This window comes from Phocoena phocoena, chromosome 2 (genome assembly GCF_963924675.1).
Source record: "Phocoena phocoena chromosome 2, mPhoPho1.1, whole genome shotgun sequence".
Classification (NCBI taxonomy): domain Eukaryota; kingdom Metazoa; phylum Chordata; class Mammalia; order Artiodactyla; family Phocoenidae; genus Phocoena; species Phocoena phocoena.
The window spans coordinates 14,140,131-14,167,895 of record NC_089220.1 but is presented as its reverse complement, the minus strand read 5'-3'; the positions used below and the strand labels follow the sequence as shown (position 1 = coordinate 14,167,895).

The 27,765-nt window shown below is 43.5% G+C and overlaps 1 protein-coding gene across 2 annotated transcripts in view; it reads right to left on the bottom strand.

The window, feature by feature from the left end:
- FOXN3 (forkhead box N3) overlaps positions 1-27,765 on the bottom strand; it is a 296,834-nt gene that overhangs the window by 173,167 nt on the left and 95,902 nt on the right. For both annotated transcript variants that reach the window (XM_065872029.1, XM_065872030.1), the window contains exon 3: positions 8,754-8,890. In XM_065872029.1, the coding sequence (XP_065728101.1) occupies positions 8,754-8,890 (137 nt within the window). The remainder of the gene's footprint in view (positions 1-8,753; positions 8,891-27,765) is intronic.

The window sequence follows — 27,765 nt, the reverse complement described above, 5'->3', positions numbered from 1 at the left end:
TACCCACCCAAACACTTACCCATCCACCCAAACACTTACCCACCCAAACACTTACCCATCCACCCAAACACTTACCCACCCAAACACCCACCCAAACAGTTACCCACCCAAACAGTTACCCATCCACCCAAATACTTACCCACCCAAACACTTACCCAACCAAACAGTTACCCATCCACCCAAACATTTACCCACCCAAACATGTACCCACCCCAACATTTACCCATCCACCCAAAACTTACCCATCCACCCAAACACTTATCCACCCAAACACTTACCCATCCAAACAGTTACCCATCCACCCAAACACTTACCCACCCAAACAGTTACCCATCCACCCAAACATTTACCCACCCAAACACTTACCCAACCAAACAGTTACCCATCCACCCAAATACTTACCCACCCAAACAGTTACCCATCCACCCAAACACTTACCCACCCAAACAGTTACCCAGATCCTGGTATGTGTCTGGCATTGTTAGATGCTGTTCTGTTGGAGAGATCTTTTTTAAGTGAGCCCAAATCTTTCCTTCTATAACTTCAACCCGCTGGACCCAAATCCCTCCTAGCAGAAGTTGAAGATGGCTGGCATGCTGAACTTCTGAAAGTATTTTCTCCAGATCACACATTTCCAGCTCTTCCACCAGCCTCACCGCTTTTCTCATTATCTTAAAGTCCCCCTCCCACCTGGTCAGAAACATCGCAGTGAGGTCTGGTCTACACTGAAAGTGGGAATTACTGGTCATCATATCACTTGTTCAAATACTCACCTTTTATTGATATAACCTGAAACTACTTACAGTACGCTTTTGACCAACATTAATTCACAGCTGACGCACTTATAGTACACGAATTCTCCCCACCCCCATTCTTCCTTCCTCAAATCTTTTGTGAATGATGGGTTCTACTGTCTAATCTAATTATATTAGGCCTCTACTTCTTAATCCCCCTCCTTTTTAGTCTATAAAATCCAGGAGTGTTTAGTGTAACCAGAAGTTGGAGAAAGAGGAGTCTTACAAATGGCAGTGGCTGCTTTTAATTTTCTATTGTGATGAAAAATTTGCCGATTTTTAGATAACTAATGAGAACCTACTATATAGGGAACTGTACTCAATGCTCTGTGGTACCCTAAATGTGAAGGAAATCCAAATAAGAGGAGAGATATATATGTGGCTGATTCACTCTGCTGTACAGTAGAAACTAACACAACATTGTAAAGCAGCTATACTCCAATAAAAATTTTTTTTTAATTTGCCAATTTTACCCTCCTGCAAAGCAGAGTGTGCAGTCTGTTGTCTCATGTTGTACATCACTGATTCCACACGTTTTCGACAGCTCTTTCATATTTCTAACATGGAGATCAATTTCTCCCCCTCCGAGAAGGTGAGGGGGTTGACAAACATGCAAAATGCAGGTCGGCCCCTAAGATGCTCTGACCAGGAATCTGCCAGGTCCTTCGCTGGCTGTTTGGAGATGCAAATAAACAGGAAGCAAATCGGTAAAGACCCCAGACTCCTGCCGAGTCCATCAACACTTCAACTTTCTAACCAGGAATCAGGGACACAGAACCCCTTTGTTACCCATTATCTCAGTAGTTAGATCAACAGAAATTTATCAGTAAAGATTTAAAGAGATCCTAACACTTCTGCTGACAGAATACCAACCAGGGACTGAGGGCACCCCAAGAGTTCAGAGGATGAAAAAGAACTCAGCTCGGCTCTCTCTTGGCCATGAGTTTCACTCCGCACCTGAGTAAAATAGATAGCTGCTGAAACATTCAACTTTCAAAGTGAGTGTGAAAACAGGATGAAATTGGATGACTGGGCACTATATTCATACGATACACCTAGTACATAAGAGCTCAAAGATAACAGAGACTATTTTCCATTTAAATAAAATAACGGAGGATGAAATGTACAATGGACAGCATACTGCAGGTAAAATGCTGAGATTAAAAATATTCCAAGACAAACTCAGAAAATAGAATGGAAGTCAATAGACAATATGATTTGATATGCAAAGAAAATCATAGCTAACTAATGGATTTTTAAAGCTCACACTGTAAATGAGCATTGTTTTTTATATATGAGTGAACCCCTACAATTGTAAGCCTTTTCTATGATGTCTCCTCCAATTTTTTAACAAAACAAAGTTTGTTTTGTTAAAATCTTGTCATTCAATCCCATATTCATTTTACCACATTAATTTAGCACATCCTTCAATATATTTAGCACAATGAAGCTTCACACTGATTTTAAAAGATTTTTAAAATTTAAAAGAATATTGTCCTTTAAAAAATTAAGCATAATGTTGCAGTTTAACACATATGCTTTCAAAATACCTAATACCTCACCCTTTTTAACTACACTTACACAAGTAAGTGTATTGTATATGAGGAGCTTTTAAAAAACTATTTATGGTTTCCATCAAATATGTCGCTTACAAGTAAATATAAGGCGTGTAATAATGATGTAACTAATCTAAATCCTCACATTCATTCTTTATATTTGACTGAATTAAAAGTTGCGATGACACAACGATCTAACAAACCCCTTTAATACAAGTTAAAACTGATTTTATTTTGGCTTTGCAGTTCTTCTGCCAACAATTAAATGCATACCACTTTGAATAACTGGAATGAAAGATGTCTTATAAGTTAAAAAATTATTGGATGTTATCCAAGCAATGAATAAGCTATTCCTTGCCGTGTACAAACTCAGCATTTTAGTGGGGGAATTAACATGGTTATGTTAACAAGCTTAACATTGTAAGGATTTTCTAATCTTTTAATTGTCTAAAAGGATGAGTTCCCTGAACACCCCACCTTCCCTACCTCCTGCCAACGCAATCCCCCATCTGCCATCATCAGGTCTCTCCTTCGACCAATGCTTACTTACCTGGTGAGGAATCCCTGATGATTTCCTTAATTCAAACATATACTGACCACCCTGTACAATTTCTATATCCTTAGCAGTATTGTTCTGCTATGTAGGCATTTTTAAAAATTATAAAGAATAAGCTCAAAGCACATGAATAGGGCAGCAGGCAGGATAAAAATAAAACCTTTTGGTGAGTCAGCACTAAAATCAGCCATTTTCATTAAGACCCTCAATATCTGAAAGGCCAAAACCTTTGGAGAGGTCATTAACGTATCTTTTGCGGCTCATTAAACTGCTCTGAAGAAGCAAAAAGAAACATAAGGAGCTAAATGATAAGCTTAAATGTTCGGAATTTTCTTTAAAAAAAAAGAAAATAGGTGAGAGCGACAGAAACTTTCTTGAAATGTTTTGACTCTGTAAACTTTAAAGTCATCCAAAAAATAAATCTTCAGACCTATATCAGCAAATAAAAGTCTTATGGATTTTTCTAACTTTGTACATGTTAGGCTACAATACTTTATATAAAATATAAAATACGCTGTCATTATTTTTAAAGATATTTAAGCAAAAAGTGAAAGGTGCATTGGGCAACAGAAGTCCCCTCAATCAGGGTTTATGTTCCTCTAAAGCCCAACCATGGCTGCCCCATCACATAGACCAGAGGCATATAAGATGCTGAGATTTCTTTGGAGGTACCAAGGAAGCATAAAACTATAGTGGCTCTGGCTCCCAAATTAGGTATATTTTACTGAATTTCCCTTCTCTGAAAAAATGATCATCCAGGAAACTCTCTATAAACCATCCTGTTTGATTCATCATAAAACCTGTTCCCGCCTATGGTGAGAGATGATTGAAACTTTTTTTCTGTAAACTGATTTTGGATTGGTGCCTATCCCAGAGAGGATGCTACATAAGACCCTATACATAACTTTTGAAAACAATCTGTTGTCATAAACATTGTTTTGGGGTGCCCACTATTTAAGGGGTGTGAATTGAGTATTGTCAAGTTTAAGGGCCCCCACTATAAAGTATCAAAATCATAAAAGTCAAGGTCACCCACTAGGGAGCTGTTTACTTAACCATCAGACACGGAGAAAGATTAGAAAAGGGAAAATTCTTAATAAGTTGGTGGGAGTGTAGATTGGAACAGAGTCTAAAATTGGAAGGCAAATTGGCAATATCTATATCAAAAGCACTAAAATGTGCATATCCATTAATGAGAAATCCCACGTCCACGAAAGAGGGGCATAGGCAACAAAACCATTAAACCAGATAATAGGACTTTTCTGAAGACGTATGGGCAAGAAAGCCAACTACACCATCCTCCCTCCTCTTTCCAGACCTAGAGTCTGAAAGTCACACTGGCGAAAGCTGGGAACAAAAAGTTGATTTAGCATGGGCAGCTTGACCTCGGGGACCCTACCAAGCACAGTTGAGCGTCATTTCACAGAAATAGAGTCCCAAGAACTGTGAGAGCCAACTTACAGCCAAGCCCCTTGTACGGCTCAGCAGATCCTAGGGAGAATGAGGTAAAAGCAAGAGCTCTTCAGTTGTCTTGTAACATGATAGAGACAGACTCCAAATGAGTCGGGCAAACTGCTCAGCGATGCAGTGATTTTCACTTTCCATTACAACAAAAGGGACATGGTTATTTTAAATTGATAAACTCAACTAGTCTGCGCATCGGGGACTGCTTTTTTTTGAACAGAAAAGTTACGGAGACAGTGCAGAGAGTTCTCACAGACCCTACACTCAGTTTGTCCAAGGTTAACATCTTAGGTTACTATGGTACATTTGTCACAACTAAGGAACCAACACTGATACGTTGCTATTAACCGCACACTTTATTCCTATTTCACTAGTTTTTCCCTAATGTCCTCTTTCTGTTCCAGGAACCTATCCAAGAGATCCCATTACCCATTTAGTCACCATGTCTCACCATGTCTTCGTAGCCTCTGATCTGTAACAGTTTCTCAGACTTTCTTCGCTTTTGATGACCTGACAGCTTTGAAGACAATTAGTCGGGTATTTTTAAGAATGTCCCCCCCTCCCCACCGCCCCGCACCACCTTGGGGACAAAACCTTGCCTAATGTTTTTCTCTGATTACAGAGAAGTTAGGGATTTGGGGGAGGAGGAGAACAAAGGTGAAGTGATAACTGCTTGACATCGTTATCACGGGTACATCTTGTCAACTTCACATCACAGACGCTGTTAGCTTTGACCACCTGGCCAAGGTAGTGTTTGCCAGGTTTTCCACCATAAACTTCCTTTTCCACCCCCTTTCCACACTCTGCTCTTTGGAAGTAAGTCATTAAGAGCAGCCACTCAAGGGGTGGGGAGTTAAACTCCCACTCCTTGAATGGATGAATATCTACATAAATTATTTAGAATTCTTCCGTATGGGAAATTTGTCTCTACTCTCATTTATTTATTTGAGCATTTATTTATATCAGTGTGGATTCACAGACATGTATTTTGTATTTGGAGTTACATCCCAATGCTATGTTAGTTCTTTGTTGTTCATATTGTCCCAGCTTTGGCCACTGGGAGCAAGTTCAGGTTGGCTCTGGTAGGCTTTTTACATCCTTGTTTTCTGAACACTTCCTTACTTTCTGCTTCTCCATATTTTTATTAGTGAAATGCCTTACTTAAGATAAGGGCTGTGATGGGATGAATTTTGTGTTCCCCCTCCAACATACAAAAAAAAATTCACATTAAAGTCCTGGTTACCAGTACCTCAGAATGTGACGTTATTTGGGAATAGAGTCATTGGAGATGTAATTAGTTAAGATTAGATCATACTGGGCTTCCCACGTGGCGCAGTGGTTGAGAGTCCGCCTGCCGATGCAGGGGACGCGGGTTCCTGCCCCGGTCCGGGACGATCCCACATGCCGCGGAGCGGCTGGTCCCGTGAGCCATGGCCGCTGAACCTGCGCGTCCGGAGCCTGTGCTCCGCGACGGGAGAGGCCACAACAGTGAGAGGCCCGCGTACCACAGAAAGAAAAAAGATTAGATCATACTGAATAGGGTAGTCCCCTAATCCAGTATAACCGATGTCCTTCTAAAAAAGGGAAATTTGGACACGGCCACAGGAAGGACAAAGTGCAGCACCCAGTGAACATGAAGACGGAGATCACAGTGATGCTTGTAACAAATATTCGAAAGGGTATACTGGAAAACAGAGGCACAATCTCCGTGTGGCAGTACTGAGCACCATATCTGGACGTGAAAAAGGTTTCGGGGTCAGTGTTTTCAGATGCTTCATTTTCCCTGCAGTTTCCAGCCACCTGCAGCTTGGTTCAGAGCACTACTTGCCAAGCACACCTGCAAGGACCAGCAACAACCACCCATCTAGTATAATCACCATCTTCCGCATGCTAAGTACCAGCTCTGTGAAATCCAAGCGCTTCCCAGGTGCCCCTCACAGCAATCCTGCGGGCCAGATAGGTGATTCCCTGCATCACAGAGGACCCAGCCAGATCGTGTCAGGTCATCATTTGTGGTCCCTGTTTAATGACTCGCTTTGTCCCACTTCCACCTTCCCTAAGGCACGTCCACAAGTGGCCCGATGGCTTAGAACGGAACCGACTACATCACTGTCAGCTATACGAATTATTATACAGTCATCCAGCATTTAGGACCCTTAGTACAATTTTACACACTACAGGATACTAAGCTTTCAGACGAAGGAACTATAGTCCCCGGGAAAGAGAAAGTGACTCGTTCTTAGAGTTAAGACATGGAAGAGGCAGGCTGAAATCTGCTCTGTCTTCTCACTCCACATCCAGTAATCTTTATGGAGGTGAAATCTAAGCTCCCGCATGCGTAGAGGCAGAAACTTTTTTTTTCCCCTCAGTCAACTGGGAGAAGAGGAACTGGATGTGACATACTGGGATCTGAAGCTTTCGTTTGGAAATTATTTTCATTACAAAAGTTCCAGTTCATCTGCATTTTTATTCCTATATTAAAAAATCAAATGAAGCCATTAGGCCTAGGCCAGCTCATAAAGTCTCTCGCCTGAGTATGCATTCCTCTTGCAACCTCTAGAGCTCTACTCTAATCCTTCAAATTATTAAATAATTACTGTGTTTCCCTTGGGGTCGCGTTTGGCAACAAAATACTGGCCTAAATGAACCAGTGATGTGACCCAGTGAATAACACTTATGTTCTTAACTTCTTAGAAGCAAAAGGATACGAAATACTTCCGAGGTACAAACTGGGAGGAAAGTGAAGGGTTTTCTGTGGGGTGTGGAGGGTGAGGGGAGCAGAATGACAAAGGAACATGAGGATCTGGGAATTATTCCAATAATGAGGGTCATCCCCTCCCCCATCAACCCTGCACATCAGTAAGTCTCCACTCCAAACCCAGTTTTCTCCCATTTCAGGAGTGGTTACGGCCACAAGGAGAAAACCAAGCATATGGCTCTGCCCTTCTGGACATTTCTACAATGCTGGCTGGGCTGCTTTGGAAAATCCCATTTTATCTCCTACAGCTATATGACCTCAAGTTGTCATTTCCAATAAAGTATGCTTCCACTGATTTTTATGAACATAGACAAAAGCTGCTACAACCTTTTTTGCCCCCAAATCTTTCAAGCCAACTGTAGTTGCTATGTAGGGTTATTTGTTTCTAAGGCAACAGCCCATATCTAAGTGCTAATGGCCTGTCCTTTTGCCAGGCAACAAACCGCCTTGTGATGCAACTGCACCTGTCTCAGCTACGTGTTACTATGGAGATGCTGCAGTTGCTATGGCTACCATCACGCTAATCGCCTAGCGAAGGCAGACATACAGCAGTCTTCTCAGAGAGCCCAGCTGTTCCTCCCCGTCTCTTGCTGAAGACTGATTGTCTAAGCCCTGTGATGGAATGCTTCTCAACTGAGATGTACAAGAACTTCATTAATGCTGTTTCAGAGGATCACTTTGTGCTCCCTTCTGCAGAACAAACACCAGACTAGGGAAAGAATCTGCAATGACACAGACTGTGAAACTACCGACATCTATGAATTCACGCCTTTCCTCACTGACGTAAACTTGTAGTCCAAGGATCATTCTCTTAACTGACTGGTAACAATAGAAACATCTCTACACGTTAAAGAAAAAAAAAATTTTTTTGTAGAGTTGAGGGATAGATTTCAAACCCAAACACTATGCAAGAGAAAATCAATTTTAAAAATTGGTTCTGTTTTATAGGGCTATTTTTTTAGCCAAAATACTAAAAATAGTAACCTATTTTTTTTTTTGAGTGACAGGTTGCATATCCTCCCCTCCAACTCTATCTCTGTAAAAATGGCACCCATGACCTCACTGTCTCAAAACAAATGGGCATGTGAGGGGCAATCCTAGTCTCTACTGTTCTTTGCTGTTTTCCTTGAAGAGGCAAACACCAAGTAACCACAACGAAACGATCACTCTGGAGCACCGTCTACATGGAGACGGGGAGCGGCAACAACTCATGCATCCTTCAGTGAAACACCTGGAGACACTCTGGCTTGGAGGACGGGAAGTTGGAATCGCTTACCCGACGCGCTCCTGGACTCTCATCCCTGCAAACGGCCACACTCTGAGATGTTAAAGCTGACAACTTTCCTTTGTAAATGTTTCTACGCAGGAAGACGTTATTTCACCCACCATGAAGCCTTCTGGAAGGAGACATATTCGTCCCAAGCAGCAGAAGCGGTAAGGTTTGCCGAAAAAACAATTGGATATGCCTCCAAGAATACTTAACTTCTTTCTCATTTATCTACAGTTATTTTTCAAATCATACAGCCTATTAAATTAGTTTCAGTGCCTGTCTCTGCCAAAATAATGCAACTTCAGTAGACAACAAACAAACCAACCCCAAAACAAAAGAAGTCTGAATGGCTTACCTTTGATATGCCTGAGGAGAGGCGGGAGGTGTATTGAACACATTCGAGTGTGGGTGATAAGGTGTCTTTTTCAAAGCCTGAATTAGATTTTGTCTATACTCTGGGTCTATGCACCACAATGACCCCTTCCCGATACTCTGCAAAGAACAATAAAATACAGAAGTGATTAATATAGAGACAGTACCTACTGTGCAGTAAGTAGATGTATAACTCTCATCACAGTTACTTATTCTGAAAAGCCTCTCACTTCTTTGTTAACTGTCTGCCAGCCTTAACTACTGTACTATTGTCCTCTGACAACGGAACACCAGGCAATGCGCTTCTGTGTACACACATTAAGTTTAACAAAATGAATATGTTATTTCCAGGTGATGTTGCTACAATAATATTGTAATTTTCATATCCTACTGACCCAAACCCTCAGTTCCCTTATGATTTTTCAGGGTCAACTTTGAAAAACATATGTATCCCCTTGAAAAAGTGAGTTTTAAATTTGTCAGGTATCAAAGGTGGAGAGAAAAAGAGGGCAGAGACACCCTCAAAACTCTGTCTCTGCTTTAAAAATTCGAGGGTTATGTTTTCAAACCATATTACGTCGGTGCCACTTTACAAAAACAGAAAAGTAATCCACTTGTTTTTTCCTGCCTAACAAAAGAATGACATTATTTAAGCTTCCAATGGAATTCTGTAATGACCTTCCCAAAGAAACAAAAGAACTCAGGCAGCAGTGGTAAACCTTAGCCAGAATCCAGTACTTATTTTTTGATATCCTCCATTCTGGATTTTGCTCCAGACCTGAATCTTCAGAAGTCAGAAACTTTTAAAATACAAATTTTATCAAACTGGTTCCATGGAAAGAGGGAGACTTGCTCGGAGGCCCACTTTCAGTTGGACGCTTTCGTTCTGGGCACACAGCATTTTATAAAACAAACGCAAGATCTGCCTCTGAGGCCCGCTGGATCTGGCGGCAGGCTGATATGATGGGCAGTCAGTGTTCCGACTGCTCGCTTTCAAGTGACCGAATGTACCCAAGCTGCTTGATAAGGTCATTTGTAAACATTTACTGATTTGGAGAGAAAAGAAGTCAAATTATATAAACCCACACCCACCCCATGCTTCCAGCCAACGACTCTCTAATTTTCACAACTATTATACTACAGGAAGATTTAGAAAGCAAACAAGAAAATCATTTAACTATTATGCAGGGGGCAAAGTCCAAGAAAATCCCCTAGAAGGAGAACTAAAAATAAATTATTCCTAAAATCTTTAAAGTTTAAAAAATTTCTATTTCAGTCATCAGCTTACCGGATCGTTTACTTACAAACTTATTCACAGAACCCCTTAAAATTCTTCACTATCAACACCACCAGTGCACTCAGCACAGGGAACTGCTCAAAGCCAAGATCCGGGGCTAGAGCCTCTGCTCCCCCTCTCCCATTTCTCCCCCCACCCGCCCCGCAAGTGCAGGCCTGACCCCAAACACAGTCCCAGTCAGGCCAACCTGCCTGGGCTAAACACCAAAGCTCCCAGTTTAACCACCCGGATGTTTAAAGAAATGAAACATTTCAATTTTAGAAAACTCAACACCCTTACGTGGTCTTTCCTTCCACGCGTACATTTTCAAGCCCAGAAGGGGGACTAATGACACTTTCCGGGTAAAGCAGGCAGGCCACCAATGATCAGCCCTGGACCTTCCATTCTGTCCTTTGGAAAAAAGCTGTGGGGCACACTTTTTAGAAGAAAGCAAAAGCCAAGATGCTGAGAGGCGTGGAGGAAGACCAGTAACTACCAGATCTGGAAAACGTAAAGCAAACCACAAAAGCCAGTCACCTGCTCGGCAGCAGGGGTCCTGGCCTGAGTCCATCAAAGGCTCCCTGTCGAGCCCTGTGCCAGTGGGACTCCCTTTCCAATCCCCTTGAAGACAAGGCTCCCAACTAGCTAGTTGGAGGGCCAGGGCCCATGTGCAACCCACACGTTTCTGCAATGAGATTACCCTGGTTCTGGGAACCACACGGGGCTTCTGTTTTCATCAAGGTGGCTTTCAGGGTAGGGCTGTTTAATCTCACAGGGAATAAAAATATGACAAACAAATGAAGGGAAATAACAATAAGCCAAGAAGGCGGTTTCTCCTAATCCTTAGCACCTTGTTTATTATACTACACTACTATTTACCAGAAGAAAAAGGGGGAAACCCCGCAGGACTGGGGTGCGGGGAGGATCGCAAGGTAAGTGATCCAGGTACAAGAGGCAGGCCGAGCTACAGTAAGAACGGGAGTTCTAAAGCCAGACAGATGTTTCCTGTGTGGCCTTGGGCAAATCAGGGTCCCCTAGAAAGTCCAGGCTTCCTCAGTGGCAAAATAAAGACCCCCTTAGAGACAGGTGTGCGGTCCAGCATGACAGGAAACACCTAGAACAGTGGAGAACGTACAGGCATTCGATAAATGGCGGAGGGCGGAGGGGACTACGAACAGGTCCTTTTGGACAGAAGAAAGAAGGCAAAGCTTGCTGCACCATGCTTTCCACATCCGATTTTCCCATCATGAAAGAATCACCAAATTCCAACAGAGGCAGTGGGTGGGGCCTCCAGCAAGCACACCTTCCACGTGAGGACTAAGTATTAATCTGCTGGAGTGCCATTGGTCCCGGCTCAGCAAGTGCACTCTGGAGAGCTTTCCTACTCTCTAAGACGCCCCACTTTACTTCCACCCCCCCCCATCACCCTTCTATGAACCCCTCACTCCATGTTACTTCTCCCTTGCTCAGGAAGCCGATTCTGACTTCCCTACTAGAAGTTTTCTTTTGCTCGGGTCTTTGCACAGTGATCACCAAGCTAAGGTTTAATTCCAAACGTGGTCAGCACACATTCACAGTATCTTCACTGCAGGCAACGTGCCTGAGCTTGGGGTCATCACGGTTCCTACCTTGACCAGTTCTGCATTTTACGGTGAGCGTGGTCTGGAACTGTGATAGATTTTCACAGACCGAACACCCATTTCAGTATCTCACACTCAGAATTTCCAGAGAGAAAAAAATAAGCCAAAAGGGCATCTTCAGGACACACCTATGGGGACACTGGAGATCCCTCAAATCCCTCCAATGATTTTCCAGTGGAGAGCTCTAGGCAGAGCTTGGAAGGAGCATGAAAGAGGCTGGCACCGCATCTTATTTGCAAGCATTCTCGTTGGTTTCATGTAACAGTTCAGAATAGTAAGAAGGTTGACTTGAAAACTTTTAAAATGGAACTATGCAAAGCAGAGAATGCTCAAGTTTATTCGGCCAGGAAAAATTACACTTAATGCCCGTAACAGGGGAGAAAAGGGTGCAATTTGATTAGAGTTGTGTAATAAGTTTGAGGGTCAGAGCTTTTAGAATTATCTGCATCTCATCTAAAGAATATGGATTTTTTTTTTTGAACCATAATAACTGTGAGGCTCATGCACCATTAAATGTTAGGGGATTCAAGACAATAAGGGAAGAAAGATTTCTACTCACCGACATATTTTCATCTTTGAAAAATATTTATATATATTTATATAGGTAATATATTTTTATAAAATATATAAATATACATATTTTCTATATTTATAAATATATAAAATGCATATTTATAAATACGTTTATATATATATAAATATATATATAGTTAAGACAAAAACACGTCTGCGAAGGAAGGGAGAGGTGAAGTAAGATCTTACATGTGCACGGGTGTGTGCGCACACACACACAGAGTTTGAGAAAACTAATGTGAAAAGGAAAGAGGAGTAAAAACATACAGACGAAGCCAAGTTGTTGTTGTTTTAATTAAAAAGCACCTGGGGAATAACAGACAATTCCTTGTTAGCAATAAAAATATCAGTATATAGCACGAAAAAAAGACCAGGAGAACCTATATTATAGAAAGAACTGATTAGTGAGAAGGGTTTTAAAAAAAGAGAGAGAGAAGAATAGCAACTAAATTAAATCTTAAATCTAACTTCTAAGGATAACTTGTTTTTCCCTGAGAGGTCTGGATCCAGGGGCATCCCTGGCAGCCCATGAATTTCTCCCTGTTCCCGCAACTCTGCAGACTCGCATGGTAGCACTGGTCAGTCTGCCGAACATCGGGCCTTCACTGCGGGTCTCTTCACTAGGTTGTCCCTGAGGATAAACCGTATTTTAAAACATTGCTTACAAAATGTGGCCCATGATACATTAATGGGGCACGCAGTCAATGTAATGGGTCACAACCAGCACTGCCTGCATGGAACGGACTAGACCCAAATAGAACAGCTCAGAAAGCATCTGTACTAAAGTAATATTTTGTGAAATGTGTGTGTGAGTACACCTGCGTGTTGGTGTACAGTGGATCACAAAGTAACATACACTTCTTACTGGGGATCTAGGTCCAAAACGGGTAGTAAACACTGTTCTAGAGCAATGGTTTCCATTTTCTTCCTTCTCGTCACTTCTGAAGGATAAAGCCCTTTCCCAGCTGTAACGGAGGACTCCCTCAATGTGACCCCCAATTCACAGGGGAGGGACCATGCTTGGGGATGGGGGTTAATGAGGCAGGACCCATGGCAAAATGGAGCAGGGAGCTGGATACGTGTTTCTGGTGACTCTGAAACAATGCCCCCCACTTTTTTTTTAACTCTTTATTTTGTACTGGAGTATAATGATTAGCAATGCTGCGTTAGTTTCAGGTGTACAGCAAAGTGATTCAGTTATACATATACATGTATCTGTTCTTTTGCAAATTCTTTTCCCATTTAGGTTGTTACATAATATTGAGCAGAGTTCCCTGTGCCCTACACTAGGTCCTTGTTGGTTATCCATCTGAAATATAGCAGCGGTGTGTACACGTCAATCCCAAACAATCCCTTTTGATGCTTCTGATATGCCATTTCCACGGATGTCTCCAACACCACCCAACCTCTTCCGTTCCCTCACCCATATGGTACCCGCTGTATGCCAGGCACCATGGGGGTACATTAGTGAATACAGAACAATACAATAAGGCAACTGCTCTCTTGAAGCTTGGATTCTGGAGGGGGAAGGAGACGGTAAGTCAGTCAAGAAATAAATAAGCAAGATTATGACAGACTGTACTGCCTGCTGTGAAGGAAATAAAGAGAGTTGTGAGTTGGAAGACAGGAACTTGCTGCTGTGTGAAAAATAAAAGGGTTGGGAGTGGAAGAGGACCTGCCGGGATCTGTGATGAGCTGATGCCACAACCCAGGCCCGACGTGCCCAGGTGGCAGCAGTGACGTAGAAGAGAGGGCAGCTTCGGGATGTGATCTGGAGAAGCAATGGGACCTGGCGATGGATTAGAAGTGGCAGGTAAAGAAAAGAGAAGAATAATGGTTTGATTTGAGTAACTAGCTCAAAGTTTGGGAGGCAGGGGGAAATCCAGTGCTCAGGTGAACATACGACCTTTGAGTCTTTGTATTAAGACCTACTGATTAAGGTACTTGAAGGAACTTGCTGGACATAGGCCACTCCCTTCCCTCTGCTGTCCCCTCACTGACCCCAAACTTTATAGCAAAAGCTTACGAACACAGAAAGGTAGATCTGCGGTGGTCTGGCTTTAGAGGTTTAACATTACCTGATTCTTCTACAGCAGGCACTGGTAAACATTTTCTTAAGGGATCAGAGTAACTATTTTAGTCTTTGTTGGGAATTCTCTGGTGGTCCAGTGGTTAGGAGTTGGCACTTCCACAGCAGGGGGCACGGGTTCAATTCCTGGTCGGGGAACTAAGATCCCACGAGCCACACGACGCAGCCAAAAACAAAAAAATTTTTTTTAGTCTTTGTAGGCCACAAGATCCCTGTTGCAACTATACACCTCTGCCGTTGCAGAACAAAAACAACCACGGATGTAAATGAACAGACATGGCTGTGCTTCCATAGTATTTTATTTACAAGAACACAGGCCACTGTTGGCTGGTCCCTCTCTACAGCTTCTGCACTTGAACCCAGGGTTCAGACTCAAAGCTCCTGTAGTTTGGGAACCTAAAACCAGGTAAGGGGAGTCTTCAGGCGCTAAGAGAGTTGGGCTGGGTCCTGTGGAACTGGGGAGGGGATGCCAATGATGAGCTAAGTCAAGTGCTCCAAGGCAGGAAAGGGGCCCATCTGCAGGGATGCGGGAGGGAAGAGGTACGGACGCTCACTGGAGGAAGTGTGCCCATCAGTGATGCGTACACGTATTAGTATTTGTTGAGCTGCCCCTAGCACCACTGCTTCTGAAAGTCAACGTGTATGTCCAGTTCACTTTCCCTCTCTGGGTCTCAAGTTTCTCATCTATAAATTAGGTGGTCGGACTAAATCATCCCACGGGCTCCTAACTCCATGCTTTGAGAATGTGTTACTACAGATTACTTAGTATACATGTACCTTCAATTCCCCATCTCCTTCCTAGCTTCCCAACACTGCCATTTTTCTGTTCTGGGCACTTTGGGCAAGTTACTTAACTCCTCTGAACTTCAACTTCCTCATCTATAAAATGGGAGCGATATAATAATACCTGATTCACAGGACCGTTGCAAGGATTAAATGAGATAGTCCTATGCGTGGCACGTAATAAAAGCTCCACGAACACTGCTCTCCTGATCATGATGGTAAAATATTAAATAGCCCGCTTTCCCCGACATCAAGCTCCAAAACACGCAGGCCCTGCCCTGTGAGGGGGGAGTACTTGCCAAATTGTGAAATAATGCAAATTTCATCTTAAAAAAAAAAAAAAAATCACACATGGCTATTCGTTTTCCACTGTCTGATGGTACTTTCCTTGGTCCGAAGGAAGCATTTTATATCAGACGTACTAAGGTAGAAATGAAAGGATCAAAACAGAACAAAGCAGAGACGTGGGCACTGGAGTGATGCCAGGAGGGATACGAGGCTCTGAGGATGCTCCTTGCTTTGAGTCGCTTCCTTGTGCATCGAGGCCCCTGGGTGCCAGGACCCTATGGCAACCCAGTACTTCCCCAGGGAGGTCCCTACCCGTCAGACCTTAAACCTGTCACCTCCTGAGTGGAGAGCCCTACCCTCCACGCTGCCCTGCTACAGGGTGGGGAGACAGCTGACTTAGGGAATAACGCTGACGTGCCTCATTTTGAAGCAGGCCACTTAACAACACCTGTAACCATGACGCAAGGCAGGGTCCATTTTTTAGGGTGCAGAACCTCCAGAGGAAGACAAACAATACACAACTATAAAGGACAGCACAAGCTGGTCAATGCAGTGTAGGTTGGCAGAGGAGGGAAAGGATGAGTCCTGCGGGGCACAAAGGTGCTGAAACCCCGCACCTGAGCACATACACACACACAAGCACACAACACACACACACACACACACACACACATATTCTGTCAGGCCAGCTCCTCCTATGGACCCACCCAATGCCCACACCCCCTCCAGCTACCCCGCTACCCCAGGCTTCCCCCGCTAGAAACTGCAGCCCCTTGGAGACTGTGTTCTCCCGATCCCTCCTCTTACTTTCCCATCAAAGCCCCAGGACAGAGTCTGGCTTTCTGAGGTTCATGCTCCCTGGGACTGTCAACAGTGAGAGGCAAACACTCCTCACTGACTCTGACCAGTGAGGGGGCAAGAGGCAACGCCAGGACTTCCCAGGGAGAATTCCAGAATGCAACCCCGCACATGGCTCCCAAGCAACAAAGGGACCCGCCTGTGTGGATCTTGTCTACACCACTACCCTACTGTGCTGTTACCAGGAATAAACCTCTTGTCATCCCTGACTGCCAGTTTCTTCACCTACGTACTAGAGGTAAAACAGGCTTCTCCCAGTCTTGTTGGGCTTAAAGGTGATAACATATAAAATGCGCCTAACACCATACCCAGCGTGGAAAAGACACTTAATTTAATTCTACTTCCTGTCAAAGGACGTCACAGGGGAAGTTGGGTGAAACTGGGAAAAGCAAATAAAACAAAGAAAAGTTATTCTAACAAGTGCCAGTGACGTCATACCACGAGATGCTTAGCAAGTGAGCGAGTCCTAAAGGCCCTTCTCGTCCTAAAATTCTATAATTCATAATCTAAAAACATCAAGGGGGATTTTTAAAATTTAAAACTGTTAAGAAAAGGATCTGGGGAATTCCCTCGCGGTCCAGTGGTTAGGAATCCACGCTTCCAATGCAAGGGGGCATGGGTTCGATCCCTGGGCAGGGAACTAAGATCCCGCAAGTGGGTACAGCCAAAAAAAAAAGAAAAAAGAAAGTAAAAAAAAGAAAAGGATCTGAAAAATTAGCCAAATACATGAAACAGAGGAGGAGAGAGGGAAAAAGAACAAAACTGATCACAAAGAATTTTTTTCTAGATACATCATAACAAAACAGACAACTACACCAGAAGAAAGATATTTTAAAAAAGAAATCACATCAGACAGTTGGATTTCCCAAACTGTTTGCAGTGTTTTAAATGTCCCACTTTGCTTTCTAAATAGTTTTTTTGTTTGTTTGTTCTCCAAAAGCAGAAGGAGGAATGGAAAAGAGATATTACATACCTGGTCCAGACAGGAATCCCTCTCTCAAGACCCTGGCCTGGTGGGTCTCAGTCTAGCTTCATTCCGGGGAGTGGCCCTGCAGGCGGGGAGGGCAGCCCCGGCACCTGGAGGACCAGCCCAGCTTGTGGGCATCGGGAGCTGGACACAGAGCCCCTGAGATTCACAGCCTCTGACTATTTCGAACTCACTAACATTGCATCTACTGAATATCAGATACACAAATCTCCTCCAGTCCCGCAATCATCTTGCTATTACTTTACAGATGTATTCTAAAAGCTAAGAAGGTGGAAATCAAGATGAACATGTCACTTGTACAACTTTCAGACACATGAGCTCTATAATGAGGCTTTTCTACAAGCGTGCCTCGGCTGTCTCTGAAAGCGTCCCTCCCTTCACCAAGCATCCGTGGAGAAGGGGACGAGGGAATGCAGGTGGCACAGGTGGTGAAGGAACTTTTTAGGCATGAGGAAAGTGCTTCACCTCTAGTGGAGAAGCTGGACAGACTGTGTGTGTGTTTAATCGGTGCAGGAAAAGTCAATCATTTCCTTGCATTAACACCTAAATAAAACCAAAATGGCCCCAAGATCTGCCTAAAACCAAACTGATCTCTAGGACAAACCTGGCAGGTGAAGCTGGGTCGGGGTGGGAATGGCAGACGGACACCAGTTGATTGGAGTTTACAACCAATGGCTCTTGCTCTACAGGAATCTCTCCTCTATCACTCACTATGTTGCTGACTTCCACCGCTCATCACTCTAATTTCCACCGGGGGTTAGGAGAGGCCAAAGGGGGGGAGACTGTGAAGCACATCAGCTCATGGCGGCTGGCAAAGCTAGCAAGTGTTTGTTTGGGTCGAAATGAGTTATTTTTGGTACTCTCTAGACTACTGTTTTCCAACTACCAAAGGCAGTCAAGAGCTAGTGCACTAACAACAATCAATGATAAAATGATCACCAAAACACCTAAAAGACATTTACTTAAACATACTGTCAAACTCTATGCTGGTAAGTTCTAATAAAGAAAAGGGAACACACACACACACGCAGGCACGCACACACGCACTCTGATACTCCAAGTCAGCAAGTCAAAGAATTGGCTTTTTTTTTTTTTTTTTTTTTCCTGCGGTACGCGGGCCTCTCACTGTTGCGGAGCACAGGCTCCGGACGCGCAGGCTCAGCGGCCATGGCTCACGGGCCCAGCCGCTCCGCGGCATGTGGGATCCTCCCGGACCGGGGCACGAGCCCGTGTCCCCTGCATCGGCAGGCGGACTCTCAACCACTGCGCCACCAGGGAATCCCAAGAACTGGCATCTTTAAAATCACTGCTTTCATCCAACTAAATCTTGGGATTCTCCCAATTAGTTTCACCAATCTGTCCTTTGGGGCCCTTTAGCAAATAAGAGTCAACTATTCTTCCCTTTCTGAAACCTCACAGTATTAGCTTAGGCAAGCTGAGAAGAAATACAGACACAGAGAAGTTTACAAAAACTTCATACACTCCCAAAACACACAGGAAATATAAAAAGCTGGTGGTTTTATATACTTGTAATACCAGCCGTGCTACACCACTTCAAAGAGTGAAATTACTACTCAAATGAAATCGAGATATTGTGGCATCAAACAGTCCTCCCTCCCTCTCTCTCTCGCATACACATACACAGAGGATATACGGATAAATAAATTCTACATGACCACTTAACTGCTAATAACTTTATTACAGAAACAAAGATGAGCAAATTTACAAGGTTTTATTTGTCACTGATATAAAACAGGTTATATATAAATATATAAAACAGGACTACACCAGATATTTTAAAAAAGAAATCACATCAGACAGTTGGATTTCCCAAACTGTTTGCAGTGTTTTAAATGTCCCACCTTGCTTTCCACATAGTTTTTTTGTTTGTTTGTTCTCCAAAAGCAGAAGGAGGAATGGAAAAGAGATATTACGTGATAATACGTGATACGTGATAAAGTTGTTTGGAATGTGGATATATTCCGTTTTTAAATTTATAAATAACAGTTGTTTGCATCACACCTACAACCTTAAAGTTAAAACTGCATAAGCAAATTTCAAAGAGGCTACATGGGAGAATAAAAGACATATATTAACTTGCCTTTTTCAGGCCTTTTCTTTCCCCAATTTAAAAAGCAAACTGACTTAAAGCTAGTGGATAGGAGAGGAGGTAAAACTCACCATTCAGTACACTGATAGAAATAAGAACTCAGTTATTTTAAAAGTTCAAGACCCAGGAAAGGATTTTTATAAAGACACTATGGAGAGGTGAGAAGATGACAGCCAGCTCCAGCTCTGTACCGAACTCACACTCCTTCTGGTACCTCTACTTTTAAAAAAGTGATTCAAACGCGGCAAATGAGAATTACCGCAATAACGTTTTATGGAGGTTGACAAAGGCCCACGTGGGTCTGACAGAGACACCCGTGGTTGGATTACAACTGGCCCACCAGTGCCACTTTATCTTCTGGTTGTCCATAGTTACTCATCTATTTTTAAATGTTCCAATATGATCTTATCTAATTGGCACATATAATTTGATCACCTTATTTCCATAACTAAGAGTTGTTAAATGTGCCCGGCCAGGTAAGAGTTACAGTTACAGGCTGTGTGTCTACCAGGCTGGAGCTTAACGATTACGGCCTTTTATTTTTTTTAAATAATCATAAAGACCCTCTCAGTAGAACACGCACGCTGGGTTGGTAGTTTGGTTGGTTTGGTTGGTTGGTTGGTTTTTTAAAGAGTAGACCACTGGCCATGGGACCAACGAGTCACCCACTCTCCCTGATGGTCCGTCCCCATGGGGTGTTGGCTGGCAGTTCCTAGGCTGGGAATCCAGCTTCGCGCCACAGTATTTTGCTATAAGCAACTCGGCCCGCTTTGAAGGAGAAATTACCCTTACAGTGCCTCTAAATTCTAGCACAAGCACCCCAACAGCAAAGGAGACACTTTCAACAAATGGTATCTGAGCACAGCCTGGGCCCCTGATGTTGTAGCGTCCGCTACGAGGATAAATCTGAGACCATCCCTGACCCAGGTGGGGGAAGCAATAATGATCAAATGACCCTGTAAGATTCCTTTGATATTACTGTGGGTGCTAGTCAGACAGAATCCACGGGGCCCTGGGAGCAGAGGGAGTGGCCGAATTTGTTGCGGGACAGGGAGAGGGTGCCCAGGACAATTGCAGGTAAGAGGTGGCTGGTCCAGGACGCCAAAGGAACACATGCCTGACAGAGCGCTAGGCAGAGAGGGGAGGGGAGATACAGTCAGAGGATGATCTGATCCTGCGATTAATGATGAAGAAACATATAAGTGAACAGAGTCCCCCAAAAAGACTCGCTGACCTGGACCCTAGGAACCACATGAAAACCTTGGTGAGGCCTGAGCTTCCTGGTGTCTAAACGTCCTCTCTTGGCCTCACACTGAGTCTCCCTGAGGCCCATTTCTGAGTACGACTGACCCTTGAACAATGCAGGGTTTGGGGGGCACGGACCCCCAGGCCCCCATGCACAGTCAAAAATCTTGGTATAACTCTTGACTCCCCCAGAACTCAACTACTAAGAGCCTACTGTTGACCAGAAGCCTTACCAATAACATACACAATTAACACGTGTTTTGTATGTTCCTTAATTTTTTTCGATATCCCTAGGCTACACAGTTCGCCTGCAAGTTTTTTCAAATGGTCACAAATGTCCAAACTGTTTTCCAATATATCTACTGAAAAAAGCCTGCACAAAAGTAGACCCGAGCAGTTCAAACCCCTGTTGTTCAAGGGTCAACTGTATTTAAAAAGCAAATTACAACCTTAACCTCATCATCAGATCATCCTCACAAATTGTGTTCCTGGGAGGTCCCGCAAAAGGGCAGATACCGCAGTATCTGCATGTCTCTCCCACAAACTGCTGATTTTGGTGATAATGTGATATGTGTCACCCGGAAAGGCCAGTGTCAAAACTGAGCACTGGGCACTATAGGGATTCACCTGTGCCACAAGCACAGTGACCTAGAAGATTCGTACAGGGCCACAGAGGCAACCTGGGACAGCACACCTGCGTCTGGATGCTTCTCCGCTCACCTGAGAACTCACTGCAACCTGAGGGGCAGAACACAGAGAACAGCCCTCTAGAGAGTCAACCAGAAGCTCATGAGGGTACCTAATAACTGACAATTACACAAGGCGACCTGATAGCCAAGCACAGGACCTTGAGAGAAAGTCTGCCAAGGGTTCTGAGTTACCTGATTACAACGCCTGGGCGGGGGTGGGTATCTCTGGCTTACTACAGAGCGCATTTCATCTCACGGTGTAAAAGTCCTCTCTGACCACCGTTTCCTCAGTCCTGAACTGCATCTCGGGAAGGACGCCTGCGGCCGGCATCTGATCCCCCCCCACGGGGGAGGGGAGAAACAGGGACGCTAGGTGCGTTGCCCAGGGATACCCGGGGATTCCTACCAACCGCACTCAGACCATGCCACAATGATTAATTAAGGTTTCCCAAAACAGCCAGCCCTTGATTATCCATGGAAATTTTATACACAAGAAATTTTAACTCACTCGGGATCTTGCAGAGTCACTTGGCCTAAATGTCAGTCCAACTCGGAACTCAAGCTACACACACGTGAGTAGCGGCGGTAGTAACGGCAATGACCATGAACGCTGACCAAGAACTGACCGTGTGCCAGGCACCAACCTAGCATTTCATGTGCATTATTTCGTTCAATTCGCCCAACAAACCTAGAAGGTGGGTAGTGGGATGGCCCTACCGATAAGGAAGTTAAGGTTCAAACAAGTTAACTAACTTGCCTCAGTTTGACTCAGGAACCCGTGCGTGTCACCACCAAAGTAAGAGTCCTGTGACCAACATTAGTAGGTAGGTAACCAGATGCAAGAAAACCTATCACACATTTCCGAGTCAAATCACGAATAATTTGGGGATGGTCTACTGTACGAAGTGATGTACATCCTTAAGTGGGAGTGTGCATACAAATGCTTTCTGATACACACTCATTCACACACACATTTTCTTTAACCGTTCCTGTCAGATGAAAAACAGTCAAGTTACTATTGTTATTACGATGACTTCATATTTGCATTGCTGGCACGTGACCCTCTGCAGACAAAACATCACCTTTCTGTTTGTAAAGCAAATTTCGAAGGGCAATCAAATATCTCAGGTGGCCCTAAACAACTCGATGAAGGAATCTGAGAAGATTCAGGTTGTTTATAGCCAAGAAAAACAGGCTCCGAAAAGATAGGGGCTTCCCTAGATCCTAACCAGCAGGAAGCAGAGCCAGCCACAGTCTTCTGAGCTGCCCCCATCTTTCCACCAAATCATGCTGCTTCCATGAGAAAATCCAGCCTCCTGGAAGTGTTTTCAAATCTTTAGCATTCAGAGGGTTCCAACAATCCACAGAAAGGGCTGTACCAAGATAAACAGAATCCCACAAACTGGGGCAACTTGTACATGTTTGTCCCAATGTTTTTTACATCCTCTCCCCTCCAGGTGGGACCCCACGTCTCTGAATTCACCCGGCAGGAAGGAGATTCTTAAAATCATGTGCTACTTTAAAGAAATTCTCAATGGGAATTAGGAGAGAAAGGGCTTTGGTTTGATGGACACGTTCTAAAATGGGTGAGAAAAAGCTAAACTCCAACATCCTTCCGCTGGAGTCATCTACACTGGATTTGTTTGGCAACATAAACACAGCCTTAAATTACACTCAACTTCTGGGGTAAGGTCTCCACGGCCTGTGGGGTCCACACACCACAGGGAGGATGTGATTTACATTTCTGATAAGTTATGTCCTTATAAGTACATAATGAGTACTTATAAGTGCATCTATAAGGCATTGTTATCAATCTTTTAAGACAACAGAAAGAAACGTTGTACTTCGGATGTTTCAAAGATGCAGCTGTTCCCCAAAACAAAAAAACAAAAGACAGCATCTATTCCCGCAGCACTTCCTTCCCCCATGTGGCAGCCCTGAGGACAAGGTACAGCTTGCAGGATCTTTTTTTTTTAACATCTTTATTAGAGTAGAATTGCTTTACAATGGTGTGTTAGTTTCTGCTTTACAACACAGTGAATCAGTTATACATATACATATGTTCCCATATCTCTTCCCTCTTGCGTCTCCCTCCCTCCCACCCTCCCCATCCCACCCCTCCAGGCGGTCACAAAGCACGAGCTGATCTCCCTGTGCTCTTGAATGGAATGGAAAGCACGCTCTGAGCATTTAAGCTGTGGTGAACCTGTGCGGTGGGTCCCAGGAGTCCCAGCTCAGAGAGACTCTCCATATACACAAGAAGAGCTGGTGGGGATGCATCCTGCTCACAAGGCCAGCTCTGTCTTCCGCATTCCCAAAGGTAGCCCTGGAGAAAGGGAAGCTCTCCTTTGGGAGAGATCTCTCCGGATTTTGTACCATCCTCCAGTGATGGGAAAGTAAGTATCAAACACTTGAAAATAAAGACTATTAAAACTTAGCTGAAAGGAGTTGGGGGTTCTGTTTAGTGTGGTTTGCTGTTGTTGTTGTTTTATTTTTGGCCACGCCCCTGGCATGCAGGATCTTAGTTCCCCAACTAGGGATCGAACCCGCAGCCCCTGCAGTGGAAGTGCAGAGTCTTTGGACCGCCAGGTAAGTCCCTGTTTAGGTATTTTAAATTAAGGAAAGATCTTTAGATATTTTTTACAAACCTCCCATTGTGATCCACCCGACCACCAGGAGCCCCATTCCTCTCCAGCCTCTGCCAGGGCTAAGCACACACGTGCACTAGATATTCAGGGCGCGTGAGGACCAACGCCAACGGTTCTTAGCCCCCCACCCCGCCCGCCCCATTCTATATCTTACAAGTGTGCTGGATAGACTCCCTCCACCCCGCAGGCCACTATACCCTCCTCTGCTCTGCTCACAACCCTCGGAGGCTGACACGTGTAGACACGTGGACAGTCTCCCGGGCCCACTGACCTCCGGTCTGCGTCCTCCAATGGGAGGTACCGGTGAGAGAAGTTTGGGTGGGAGGAGAATGAGGGCAGGGTATTTATTCTCCTGGCTCTCCTAGAAGTGAGCTGCGTCCCACGGCCAAAGGCCCTGCCCCTACTGAAGGTCCACAACCTCAGCTACTTTCTCCCCCGTGTTCCAGCTCTTGCTCCCTTCCTTCGCCACTGGACCCAGAGGTGAGGAAAGTTCCCCGGTGCAGCCAGCCATCCCCCCTCCTCCGGGGGTAGTGCACCACCCTTGCTGGTTTCTTCTATCCCTGCCCACTGCTGCCAACTAGTCTTTTATTAAACACTCCTTCGTTACTTCAGCTTGAGTGTGCCATCTGTCTCCTGCCACGGCAGTGACTGGCAAAAATAAAAACCAAACTGATCGCTCTAGAATTTCACTCTTGGAATCTACGTGCCACAATATGTGCATGCTAATCCCCTTGCAATTTCTGCAAGGCAGAGAGGATCGCTCTCAGGCAGGGGGAAAAAATGCCACCAATACTTCCATCATAATTTACTCTATTGTGTACCTTGAAAGAGCAGAATTCATCTTCTTAAAAAGTGAAGTAAGCTTTCAAACATGAAAACTCAATTACAGGATTAGAAAAGTATGTTGTTCCTAAAAATATTCTCTGTAGAATTCCTTTATAAGTGCATCATCAATGATTTCGACTATGTTTCAGAGTCACTTTAACCATGCGTAAAAATTGCAAATAGGACAGCATTTGTCGGGAAGTTCCAGTTTTAGAACAGCAGATTGAAACTGCATCTTATCTAAAACCTTTTACAGAGTAGATAATAGCTCTATGGTATGAATTCAATGATTATAACAACAATAACATAAAATCAAAATTTCTAAGAATTTAAGACCTAACAGTCAACCTCACCCTGAAGACCCCTGGTGTTCTATACTAGGTCAGGGTGACCTAGGAAATCAAAACATAAACCAAAGTTTCAAATCTAAAAACTATGAGCTGCTTTGGGATGGGGTTGGGTTGGGTGGGGATATCTAACAAACCTACTAAAGGAAAAAAAAAACAACCATTGATAACGTAACAACTGACATTCTTTAATCACTGAGAAATGGTTCAAATCCAGGGCCAGTATCTACAATGTTAAAAACAAAACTAAAAAGGGCTTTTAAGAAATTACATGTAAACCAGGTGTTAGCAATGTATTTTTTGTAAAAACACTGAAAGTCTGTTTCAACCTGGACTCTGTAAGGAACAAGCCCGTACAACTTCATCTAAAACCAAATAGTTAAGTGAAGGCTTATCATGGTTCTTCCACAGACCTGGGTTCCAATACTGGGGTGTTGGTTATTTTCCAAGGGTTGAGCCTGTTGCTACAGATCCAGAGTCACAGCAGGTTAGAAATTTTGCAACAGGTATTAAGGGAGGGAGCACGTAAACATCTTTTTCTTGGGAAACCATGATGAAATCCAGACACCACAGCCTTAGCCCTCTCCTTATATCTGTCCTACAAAGCACACAGCAAAGTTACGATCTTACATTTATTTGTGAGGCTATGTGATCAATGCCTATCTCCCCTCAATAATATGTAAACTCTCTGAAGGTAGGGTCTATTTCCATTTCTACTCAAGACCCAGTGCCAACACAGATACAAGTGCTCAACAGATTCTCCAGTCCTTTAAACCACACCTTCCACAGGAGGATTGAGAAAAAATAAGTTTGAGACTTCACTAAATATACTTTTTCATAGAATTCTAATGTTGGAACTAAGAAATACTTTACTATTCAAAATAGAAATTCAATCAAAAGGAGAACAATGCAAATTAAAATGGTAAGATATGACAATATGCCCATGGGAATTGCTAAAATTAAGAACCCTGGCAATACTAAATGCGGTCAGGATGTGAAGCTACTGAAATACTCACAAATTGTTGGGCAGAATGTAAACCAGCACAACTGCTTTGGAAAACAGTTTAGCATTTTCTTATAAAATTAAACATACAGGGCCCTCCCTGGTGGCGCAGTGGTTGAGAGTCCGCCTGCCGATGCAGGGGACACGGGTTCGAGCCCCGGTCCGGGAAGATCCCACGTGCCGCGGAGCAGCTGGGCCCGTGAGCCATGGCCGCTGAGCCTGCGCATCCGGAGCCTGTGCTCCGCAACGGGAGAGGCCACAACAGTGAGAGGCCCGCGTACCGCAAAAAAAAAAAAAAAAAAAAAAAAAAAATTACATTTACATGGGACCCAGCAAACCCAGTCCTAGATATTTACCCAACTGAAATGAATGCACCTATCCACACACAGACTTGTACAAGAAGGTTCAGAGCAGCTTTATTCATAATTCCTAAAAACTGCAAACAATCCCAAATCCATCAGCTGGTGACTAGATAAACAAATTCTGTATCTCCATAAAATTCAATACTACTCAGCAAGAAAAAGGAATGTATTATTGATACACACAACATTTGTGATTCTCAAAAACATGCTGAGTAAGAGAAGCCAGAAATAAAATATACAATTTATGACTTCATTAATATGAAATTCTAGAAAAAGTAAAACTAATCTGCTGAAAAAGAAAGTACAACAGTGGTTGCCCAAGGGTCTGGGCGGAGGGAGAGGAGATCGACTCAAAGGAGAAGGAAGCATTTCATGCTGATGAAAAGGTTCTGGTCTCCACTGTAACACCTGCTTATACAGGCGCATATATATTAGTCAAAATACTTTCAGTGGGTGCATTTTATTATGAATTTATTAAATTTTGCCTCAGTAAAGTTGATTTAAAAAAAAGAGCAAACCATAATTTTCAAACAAAATTTAAAAAGCAAACGAAATAACCTAACTAGAGGATCAAGCGGGCAATATAACCTGACAAGGAAGAGTTCTTTCACATGACTTTTGAATTCAATACTGGCTGTGCATTCTAGTGGAATGTATATTAAGGACAAAATGAACTACAAAGAAATACTATGTTTCCATCAGAATCACATTATTAATGGTAACAGACGATATGATTTTGAAACTATTTTATATATCTCTCGTAGAGTTCAGCAAAAAGTACATGTATTAACAGTATTAGAAGCCAAGCAAAGAGCTATGAATACAAAATCAAAGACTTAAACCCACTAATGTTTAAAGTGATTTGGAAATAGCAATAAACGCGTGATTCTATCTTTCCTTAGTTTTGTCCACTGAAAGTAATAACACCCCAGCCACAGTGAACACCCCTAGCATACAGGTTCGGTTTCTAAATACCGTTCTCCACTAAATGGAATCGGAGCTTTTTTGGAGCAATGGATGAATGATCCCATGCCTGGAAATGGAAAGTATAAGATGAGCCTAAGGCATTTCCGTGCAAGAAAGCAAGGTAGTACTCAAAGACTAAAAGGGGCTTGTTCAAAAGACAGAAAAAAGCAGCTTGAAAGGCCCTACTGGCCAAGTTTGGGATAATTTGAGCATCAAAACAACATCTGTTGCTTCGCTTGCAAATATTTTCTCCCATTCTGAGGGTTGTCTTTTTGTCTTGTTTGTGGTTTCCTTGGCTGTGCAAA